General features: G+C 39.2%; 1 protein-coding gene across 1 annotated transcript; it reads right to left on the reverse strand.

The window, feature by feature from the left end:
* Positions 1 to 445: 445 nt before the first annotated feature.
* Positions 446 to 10,614, reverse strand: septin4a (septin 4a). The gene is made up of 11 exons (XM_056262223.1): positions 10,189 to 10,614; positions 9,980 to 10,076; positions 9,807 to 9,893; positions 8,409 to 8,532; positions 8,081 to 8,215; positions 5,551 to 5,668; positions 3,681 to 3,782; positions 3,498 to 3,594; positions 1,159 to 1,354; positions 1,007 to 1,088; positions 446 to 611 (listed from the first exon to the last, which is right to left on the reverse strand). The coding sequence occupies exons 1-11, from the start codon at positions 10,441 to 10,443 to the stop codon at positions 552 to 554; spliced, it is 1,353 nt and encodes a 450-aa protein (XP_056118198.1). The 5' UTR covers positions 10,444 to 10,614; the 3' UTR covers positions 446 to 551.
* Between the last annotated feature and the right edge of the window lie 489 nt (positions 10,615 to 11,103).

Below are 11,103 nucleotides of genomic sequence, written 5' to 3' on the forward strand. Positions count from 1 at the left end.
GTTTAAATGTTAATCCCTCCCCTTGTTTCATTTTTGGGACCATGTTTCATACTGTATGATGTGGACGGGACCGTTAGACCTCATTCTACATTGATATTATATATAAATATATGAAAAACTGTGCATTTTTCCCTATGGAGAAAGTTTAAGTTATATATCGCCTGTACATTCTGGGCTGCATTAAGATTGAATTGTCCACCGTGTTTAACTGAAATAGTAATAAAACTTATTAAAAATATGCTAGATTACTACAAAAAACAATGACGATTCATAATAAATCTTATGACATTTACAAGTCAAGTTGTACTGGTCTTATTTCTTGTGTACCACAATAGTTGTTCATATTTACATTATAAAATAAAGTATTTTTGTCAGCTAAATAATGAGTTATTTAAATGCATCCCATTCTTCATCTGATGATTCTGAAGGCTAATTTAGGACCTACATTTACAGAACATAATTTTACAGTTAATATTATATTCACTGCAAAACCTCTGACATCTCTAACTGTATTTCAATCATAAACATTTAAATTAATGGATAAGTCTGTCTTAATGTCCATGACGCATCTGTTCCTGAATCCTTTCCAGAACTTCCTGCATTCGCCGCAACTGCAGAAGAAAAAGGGGGGAAAAAATTCTAAGGAAAATTGCCAACAATTATCAGGGAAGTTTAAACAAAAGTTAAGACTTAAACATGGTTGCAGAATATAGTATGCACACAGTATGCAAATCAGACTGTCAAAACACATTATTAAACTAAACTCAAATTGAAAACCATTTTTATTTCAGAGACCATAATTGTGACATGGTTCTGTACACCCTTTCTATATCTGCCATATTTTATATAGAATAATACAAAGTAGTATGCTAATATGCTATTCTAAAGCCCAGGTCATGTGACACTCATTAGTGTCACCCATAGTAGATTCATCCAGTGAATGCATTCCAAAGAGAACGAAGACACTGCATGGTCTAGTTAAAAAACCCAAAGAGAACAGTATTACCTCCTCATCTTTCTCCCAAATAAGGCGCTCAGTGTTGCTGTCCACAGGCACCAAAGGCACAGGAAGGTCTGAGGCGCTGTCTCTCACCCGGTTACACAGACTGGATGAACACAACCAATGAAACACAGTAAGATACAGCACACAGGAAGCACTCAGTGATAACTGATGTCAGTTTATCCTCTGACCTGCGTTTCCTCTCCCTGACCACCATGTGGGTCATATTGTGGATGCACTGAGCACGATAATTCTCGTAATGTGTTTCCCGCGTCACGTCCTTCAGGTCTTGCATGTGTGTGCGCACCAACATGTTCCTCAGCTTCAGGAAGTCGGAGTGCTCTGGGTTTTCCACTGCAAGAGTCAAAACACAACAAATTACGACGTTAATGGTTATAATATCTTATTATCTTCATGCCTTCTAGCAGTGGTTCCCAAACGGGGGTACATGAGGTGACAGAGGGGGTTGCGATAATATATAATCCAACTTTATATACAGAGCTGTGCAATAATACAGTTAATATTTTATGACGATATTAACAATCTGCTATATAGTATATCGAAAATATTCAACCCACATTGCAAATCAGGTTCATTGGCAAAATGTACGGACTTTAAGCTGTTTGCAATGAACAAATCAAACAAAAGTAATTGAAATAACCACTTGAAACATTTGTTGTGTTGAGCGTCCCCAAATTCAACTGAAAACGCAACTTTGAATTTTGCAGTCTCAAAATTATTCAACCCCCTGAATAGAATCCCTCACAACAGCACAAAGCTGCAAAACAGGTGTTGCCTCAAGCACACCTGATGCAACTAATCAAGGACTTCATTAGTTCACCAGGGCTGTATCTGAAATTGCCCCTATACCCTCAAATAGGGCGCTATTTGAGGGGACAGCCATTTGTAGTGGTGTCCGAAACCATAGTGGGCGTTATTGAGTGCACTTATTCAATCCCACATTGCACTGCGAGTAACGAGTGTGCGACCGATATACGCTCAACGGCTGTCCGAATTCACTCACTCATTTTCATCCACTCCTTCAAGTGAACAGTATTAGTGGACTAATGTAGGGAATAGTGAATGAGGGATTAGGAGGCGATTTCGGATTCAGCCCAGGTGTGCTTGAGAGCTAGAACACATGAAATATCTGAACTGGCTAGGTTTGTTGAGTGTCATGTTTGACTGCATGTTAGAAATATGGCTAAGTCAACAGAATGGTCCAAAAAGTTAAGAAGATATCATCGCCCTTCACAAACAAGGAACAGGATACTAAAAGATAGTGGAGGCACTCAATGTTCCTAGAGACACTGTTGGAAGCATAGTTCGCTACCTGGTTACACTACCTGGACGGGGCAGAAAAAGGAAGCCATCAACGGCTGCAACCAGATTTCTGAGAAGGCAGGTTCAGAAAAACCCTTGAGACTCAAGACTTGGTGGCAACAGGCACTGAGGTTTCAGCTTGCACAGTAGTAAGGCGCGTACTAAACGCATGCCAGAACTAGACGTACACCACTATTGACCCAAAAGCACAAGAAAAGTGCTCAAAATCATATAAATAAACCACAGAAATTTGGGGATTCTGTTTTTTGAAGCGATGAGACGAAACTGGAACTTTTCGGCCCTATGGATCAGCGGTGTGTGTAGGAAGAAGAATGAAGCACATGCTGAAAAGAACACTCTGTCTACAGTTAAGCATGGTTGGCTCTGTGATGCTCTGGGGCTGCTTTGCATCCTCTGGCACTGGAAACCTGCAGCGTGTGGAAGGCAAGATGGATTCATTGAAGTATCAGGAAATCCTAGGAGAAAACATCATGCTGTCAGTGAGGAAGCTGAAGCTTGGGAGTCATTGAAGCTTCCAACAGGACAATGATCCCAAGCATACCTCACATTCCACCAAGGCCTGGTTGCAGAAGAAGTCCTGAAAGATTCTACAGTGGCCATCACAGTCACCTGACTTGAACCCCATAGAAAATCTCTAAAGGGATTTGAAGGATATTACTGAACTGGAGGCCATTGCTTATGAGGAATGTGCTAAGATTCCTTCAGGAACGCTGCTTGAAGCTGCTGCCATTAAAAGTAGCATTTTCAGTTGAAACCACTTGAATCAATTGTTGTGAATTCCAATTACTTTTGTTTGATTTGTTCATTGCAAACAACTAAAAGTACATTTTGCCAATAAACCTGATTTGCAATGGGGGTTGAATAATTTCAATTTCGCTTTACGTGAGTATACTGTATGTATGCAGGTAAAGTAGGATCCCACTTTTAATATATCGCTATTTAAATTTTTCGAGGATATAACAATCAAGCAGTTAAGATTTTAACAATCAAGATTTTCTATATAGTACATACCGCTTTACATGAGTGTACTGTTTTTATCCGGGTAAGAGCATTTAGTAAAGATTACTACTGCATAAATTAATTGCAGGGACACTTAATTCATTGTTTGAATGTATATGAATACAATATTCTGTATGCAACAGAGTCCGAGTACCTTCCACCACACCCCAGGGGTACTGGCGGCCTCTGAAGCGCCTGCCTTGGCTTTCAGCTTGGACGTTACTGCCAATTACAGCAAAAGGAATGCTGTCCTGTAACAAAGAAGGAAAGCCACATTTCAATTAAGTCAGTCGTGTTACGGAGAATTTGATGTACATATGGAGCTGGGTCGGGTCACCTTCAGTTCCTGGTGCTGAAGTTTGATCTCCTCATCCTCGTCTGAATCGCACTCAGGGAACTGGTAGATGTTGATGTCGAATCTCTCGATCTCCTCACAAATCTAGAGAGAAAACAAACACACAATGACAGTGATATATATATATATATATTTATTAGGGATGCACAATATATTGGCCACCATATAGGTATCGGCCGATATATGATCATTTTCAATGTTATCGTTATTGGCCCGATAAGAAAATTTGTCCGATAATATTAAAGCCGATAAATAATGGATTATTTCCTTCAGCTGAGACACTTGAGATGCACCCTGTTCTCCATGATGTTTTTGAATTGCTTGAAATATGATTGGAATGCCTTCAAAAAATGAAAATACAGTAAAGTGCAACATGTGCACCACAAGTCTGTCATATAGGCTACATAAAATTATTATAACTGTGTGCTTGGAACACGGCTTTTAATAGTGAGACTTTTGTTTTTGCAATCAAAAAAAGATTTGGATTTAGATTTATCGGCCAATATATTGGTTATCAGCTTTTAAAATATAGAGTTCTCAGTATCGGCCAAAATGTTCATATCGGTGCATCCCTATAATATATATATATATATATATATATATATATATATATATAGTCTCTCTCTTTCTCTCTCTCTCGTCCCTCCTTTTCTTTCTACAGGATTGGATCAGACCAAAGTGATCTCCAAATGTGATTTGTGAAATTAAAGGATCTGCAGTGCCTGAAGAGGATGTCAACCTGTGATATCCTGTTGGTCAATTGCTGTTGTGTTTTTGCTAGAGTGTTTGCTACTGTGTGTTACACTGCTGGCTTTCCTGTAGTGATGGGAGAAACAAAGCTTTTCAAAGCTTCGAATCAATTGAACCAATTGCTTCGCAAAATGATTCACTGAGTTCAAAACTCCACACGCTGGTGACCCCTGCTGGTCATAACAATGGAAATGCAACAAAAACCCAGGCCAAACATGCATAAAAACCCCTTTTACAAACCCATTGCAAATGTTTTATTGAAAGTAAAATCTATCAAATGCATTTAACTAATCATCTAATAAGATTAAATATTTAAGTGTCTGTGTAATGTGTTTTTTTTAATCAATTTTCAGGCCTTGTTTTGTTTGTTCCATGGATTGCACAGCTAAACAGGCCAACAAGAGACTATTAACTAGTATTATTAATTTTAATTATACTAGTGTCTAATAAAAACGTGTACAAATGTATAAAACTGATCAGAGATCAGGTAAAGCCCACAGACATTTGTTCAATTTAGACATTTCAATGGTTCACCCCTCAGCGGTGAACCATTGAAATTTCGAAACGTTTCAAAACGATTATGACGTCATGAAGCCTCGTTTACTGAAATCACATGACTTTGGCGGTTTGATACACGCTCCAAACCACTGACTCGAAACAAAAGATTTATAAAGGTTTCGAAGCTTCATGAAAAGTGTTTGGAAATCGCCCATCACTACTTTCCTGTTGAATTACATGCTGGCTTGACTGTTGTGTGCAACCTCTTTGCTTTTTGTATAATACCGTAGATATTACTGTGGGGGGTGGGTGCCATTTCTTTTGTAAATACGGTTTACTCTTGTTTTTTGTTAGGGAGGTAGGGTAGTAAATTGTGTTTTTATTTTATTCTTTTTCTTTTGGTAGGGAATTTAGTTGTTCCTGTTAGGAGTTTGTTTATCGTTTTGGCCTTAGCGCCCCCCTAAAGTTGTGCTTTCACTTGTGGCCCTGTAAATAAAAGTGTACAAAGGATCTTTGGATGACTTTTCCAGTTCATTTTGTGGCCTCACCTTAGACTGGGTCGTAACATTATGCACTAGCCAGTATTTTTATACATTGTGCGTACCTTCATTTTCATTTTTCTGACTTCTTCTGGAGTGAGACTGTCTGCTTTGGCAAGCACAGGCACTATGTTGACCTTCTCATGTAGCGTCTTCATAAACTCCACATCCATCGGTCTGAGACTGAGACATGAAAGAAAAAAAACAGTTACTCCCATGATTCCTGAGATACATTTCCAGGACAAAATGCCACTCTCATTAAGCTAAACCTCCAGATTTATATTTATATTGTGAATAGTAGTTGATCGTTAAAGGTTCTACAACATGTGATGCTGTTATCTGGAAAACAGCAATGAAAATTCACAAAAAAAATACAAAATTACATTAATTTCTCAGATAATCACCAAATACTAAATGCTGGCCATTTAATCACCCCTGGGTTATTTCCCCTACAATGATGCAACTCGCTGCTTAGTTACCGAAGTACGGTGCATCGTTGAAAAAAAAAATAACTAACTAGTCACAACTCTTTCCTGAAAGCTTTGTAACTTTAATCGCACACCAATCGTTTGAACTACTTTGGTTCAACAGTATAGAACCGTCGCTAACGACATCACGCAGGTGGTGGAGTAATAACTTCTGTTAATGAATCAGTTTGAGATTAAATTAATGTCCGATTTTTGCTCTAAATAACAAACATGGCATCTAAAGACTACTTTGCTATTTTTTCTCCATACAGTTGTTTGCTTCAATCGCAGCTACCCTCTTACTTCACAAGGGGTACTACATTTATTTATTTAGGAGATGCTTTTATCTAAAGTGACTTACAAACGAGGATTACAACAAGCGATCCATCTTAGAGAGGCTAAAAGATAAAAATGGTATATCGCAACTTTTTATCAGAATTGTGAGATATCAATGAGATTGGCGCTTTTGTTCACGTGCCTGGAGCTGCTGAATTTACAGTACTTGGTGGCGCTCAAGCACAAAGCGGCCTTGCCGAGCACACATTGATAGAAGACGACGAAGAAGAGGAAGTAAGTAGACGAAGAAGATGCAACGAGGCAAGATATGTAGAGCTGCTGGTCTTTTTGGTGTCTGAACACAAAGAACTTTAAGACAAACGCAACAGCGACTACAAAAATCTCGATAAGAGGGAGTTGTTATGGAGAAGAATTGCAGATCAAATAGGATTCTGCAATTACAGAACTCATTACACCTTGTGTATTTCTGTTTTTCAATAAGCGCCATCTACTGTCAGGGAATGAAATTGCACGTTCACTCGGCGCATCACCAGTGAAAATCGCTTGGGTATGAACACAAACTCAAAGACAGGTCGAAAAACGCTGGCAATAAGCATGCGCGATAATCGCCCCGGTGTGCATAAAGTTTTAACTGTACGTTCACACCGCCGCCGACTTGAGCGGCAAAGAAGCTCTGGCCGCCCTGTCAAGGTCGCTTGTCAAAAAGTACGGGGAAGCTTGTTGACGCTTTGGACGCACGTAGCAGGGAGAAGAGAAGTGTCACAACATGAAATGTAATAAACACAAAAAAACAAGCAATACATTGAAGAAACCTTTTATAATGACAGCATTTTTATAAGCGTTTTGGTCAGATTTGGTCAAAAAAAAAAAAGAATAATTAGCTATTGTTATTATTATTTGCATTAGGCTATTATTTGCATTAGTACAATTGGTCAAATCGGTGTCGCCGTGAGCAAATGAATTGCATTCCCGCTTAAAACGAGCTTTAAATATTTCAAATAAAAGTTGCGCTCATGCAGTCCCTATAAGCAAACAACGTCATGTCATAAATGATAGGAAACCCAGCAACGGCGATTATTACTTTTTTCAACTTTCTGATTGACGCTCAAAACGCCCAAAACGCGACGCCGATGGATTTGACGCACCTTGCAGCTGAGTGAAGCCAGCTTCCATTGAAAATGAATGACTTCCGGCCGCTTTGGAAGCTCAAGTCGGCGGCGGTGTGAACGTACAGTAAGGCTAGGTTTACACGACAATGATGTACTAAAAACTGAAACGTTTTTCCTTTGCCTTTTCTGTGTACAGATGACAACGTTGTAAGAACGATCCCGTTCACAAGGATCCGTGAAACCGATTAAAATTGCTGTATTCTGCTGTTAGGCCAGTAGTTGGCGATGTCACTTTGAAAAGAAACACTACGCACCTATAGACTGAACACTTAATACGCATGCGCGTGATATCACGGTTTTCACAAATTCGCCTTTTTGTAGTTTACACAGAGAAGATAACGGTATCGGTTTCAAAAACTTGCACTTTTCTGTTTTCAAAAGTTTGCATTTTCAGGCTCTCAAATCGCCATTGTCGTGTAAATGAAACGCCAAAACGCAGAAAAAGTTTCCGGTTTTAGTTGAAAACGGCGTCTTGTAAACGGCTCCTAAGAAATAGAGAATATATACGTATACAATGCTAGTGTGAAGCTCATTTGCACATGCACACTCTTTAAAAAACGTTCAATCTCTTGGCCAACACATCTTTCACACTCGTGGTCAAACTATCGATCACTACTTGTGAATAACAAGCACTTCCACTTGTTTTTGTCAGGGAGTGTTACCCGTGGCCAAAAGGTGAGATGAAGTAGAGGCAGCAGTGCACACGGTTGTCCTGAATGTTCTTACGGTTGAGGCCGCTTTCGTCACGAAAGTACTGCTCAAACTGCTGGTCAATGTAGTCCTCAACTGCCCTCCAGCTATTACAATGAACATTAAATGGAGATTAAAAAGCTGAAAATGAGCAAATGTATTTGATATAGTTACTTTCCATCACCAAAGTCACAAAAACTCATTTTCATCATGAGTAACTGAGAGGCAATATGACACAGTAAACATTTATTCTGAGAGAAATGACTCCTATGTCATTAACTAATAATAATGCAGTCCCACCACTCTGTGTTGTTGACAGCATCACCAAATCCTGGCGTATCCACGATGGTGAGTCTCAGCTTGACACCCTTCTCCTCTATAGGCACAGTGTGTTTTGTGATCTCCACTGTCTGCGAGATCCGCTCTGCAAATGGGTCATTGACAAATATTAAAAACGATAGTCATTAATTACTCACCCTCATGTAGTTCCAAACCTGTAATACTTTCACGCAAGAACCAATGAGGTTCATTCTCGTGTTACGCAGCAGGTTTGAGCTTCAGCAGGAACCAATGAGGTTTGTTCTCGTGTTACGCAGCAGGTTTGAGCTTCAGCAGGAACCAATGAGGTTTGTTCTCGTGTTACGCAGCAGGTTTGAGCTTCAGCAGGAACCAATGAGGTTTGTTCTCGTGTGTCATTAGGTTCGGTCGAGCTTCTGTTTATGTTCGCTGATCATTGCTTATGTGTGAATAAAAGCCTACATAAAATCTGTTCATCATATAAAGCAATCGAGTCTCTCTGACTAAACCGCTCAATTCATATGGATTAGTTTTACGATCTCTTTATGAACTTTTTGAAGCTTCAAAGTGTCAGTTGTGTAGCTATCAATAAAGGGATAGAAAGCTCACAAATTTCATAAAAAAGATCTTCATTTGTGTTCCGAAGATGAATTAAAGTCATATGGGTTTGGAACGACATAAGAGTGAACTATCCCTTTAAGAAAAAAAAAAGGAATTTAAAAAAAAAAAGTTTAAAACATGTGACATGGTCTTAGACGTGTAATATTTGTATTCGTGTTAAGCCGGGTGCACACTGCAATTTATTATAGACCTTTACGATTGCTCCTTGTCAGACTGTACGAACATGATCATCGCTGTAAGCCATGTCACACTGTGGTATCTCAGTGGTATCTCAGCCTATGATCAGAGGAATCTTTTAGGATTTGCAAAATTTGTCTCAGACAGCCAAATCGTGGCCAAAATCGCAGTGTGCACCCATCTTTAGTTTCATATGGCTTTAAAAAAATGTATACTATTTTCAAAAAAAATTTTAGAGAACGACCATCAAGTAAAAATAATAATGCATTTTCCTTACACCTTGAATACATGCGAGTGTACACATCTTTTTCAAAACTTTTTGAAATGTATTTTTCTGTTTACATTTTTAATTTAAGTAAAGTTTGCCATATTGTTGTGTTTTTGTCATTTATCTAAAAAAATCTATACAGTTTGTATTAAGTTTTAGTTTATTTTTACTATTATTTTAGCACTTCAACGTAAACTAAATAAAAATGAGAAATGTTGCCTTTAAGTGTTTATATTTTATTTTATTTCAGTTAAATAAATAAACATTTTGTTATTTCAAGTAATGGAAATGTTTTTCTAATTTTAGCTTTAGTTAACGATAACCCAGACTCTTACCTTCAGCATTGAGCATCTTCCTGTCTTTGTAAAGGTCTGTGAGGAAGAGGCTGTTGACTAGTGTAGATTTCCCTAAACCCGACTCCCCTGGAAGGATCAAAAGGATAATAATTATAGGACATCAAATATAACTTTTGCTTTGGCTATCTGTCTTTGACATCTGATGACCTCACCTGCCACCATAAGAGTAAAGGCGAACCCCTTTTTCACAGATTTCCTGTGCACTTGGTTAGGCAGCGTCGCAAAGCCAACATATTCCTTATCTTGATCCTATAAAAAGAGAAAAAAATCTCAGATAGTGATGTGATTTCAAAATAAGTAAACATGGATTTAAAAAAATCAAGTTTGAAGAAAGCAATATAAAAGCCTGAGTCAACATTACCTCAGCAGAGTCATAGGGGTCAAATCTGCCCCAAGGACTTTTCGGGCGAGAGGGGCTCATGGGAGAATCCAGAGAGCTCATGGAGCTGAGCTGGCCACGGCGAACTAACTCCGGCTCAAGACTTCTGCTCAGTGGTCGTGTGAAAGTGGGCGTCCCTGGGGTGTGAGGGTGGGTGCTGCCGTCGGGCTCCCTGTCCATCATGGGCATCTCACTTCCAGGGAAAGTGTGACCGGCTCTGGGGGGCAGGTCTCTCATGGTATAGGCCAGTTCAGAGTCCTCACAGTCTCCTATGGCTAAACTAGACAACTGCAGATGTAGGACACAAATGACTTCATAGTTTCAGTTTAGATCAACTCTAAATAATCAGCTTGGACCTAATGCTGCATTCCATTTGTCCTTGGAAGTGGGAGATTCCTAGTTCCCAGTAGGAACTTTTAACTGGATTGAACACTGAAGTCAGTGTTGCGACTGGGAAACTCAGGGGAAGCGCAACAACCCCGACATCAGAATCCACTATGGATGCTCAGCGCATCATCCATAGTGGAACAGCAGTAATATACTTCTGCTTGTCTGTGTCTTAAACTCAGTGGTGCACATACTATCCCAACCTCTATTTGTAGACATACTTCGGCATACTGTTCAAAATACAGTTTGTATTCTGAAAAAGCAGCACAACAAAGGTTTGCATCCATGTTAGTTTTCTGACCATGTGTACTGGAACGTGTTAAACTCGGGTGTGACGTCATTCCCAGCTGCAACATCCCTCTTCCGAGGTAAATGGTCACAGCATGGGTTGTGGAAAGGGGACCTTGAGGGCCAAAGTTGATAACATGCCCCTGATAACATGCATTTAAAAATAGTATTGAATCTTCAGTTTTAGGAGCGCAATCTATTTTGATTTTCATTAATTATGAA

This window comes from Rhinichthys klamathensis, unplaced genomic scaffold (assembly GCF_029890125.1).
Source record: "Rhinichthys klamathensis goyatoka isolate OS25496 unplaced genomic scaffold, OSU_Roscu_1.1 h1tg000191l_1, whole genome shotgun sequence".
NCBI lineage: Eukaryota > Metazoa > Chordata > Actinopteri > Cypriniformes > Leuciscidae > Rhinichthys > Rhinichthys klamathensis.

Excerpts from the sequence above, each read along its gene's own strand:
- septin4a (XM_056262223.1), bottom strand. The coding sequence starts at position 10,443 with ATGAGAGACCTGCCCCCCAGAGCCGGTCACACTTTCCCTGGAAGTGAG. Across the intron at positions 9,894-9,979 it reads CTTTACTCTTATGGTGGCAG|GGGAGTCGGGTTTAGGGAAA; the intron begins GTGAGGTCATCA and ends TGATCCTTCCAG. Across the intron at positions 8,216-8,408 it reads GCTGTCAACAACACAGAGTG|CTGGAGGGCAGTTGAGGACT; the intron begins GTGGGACTGCAT and ends TCATTGTAATAG.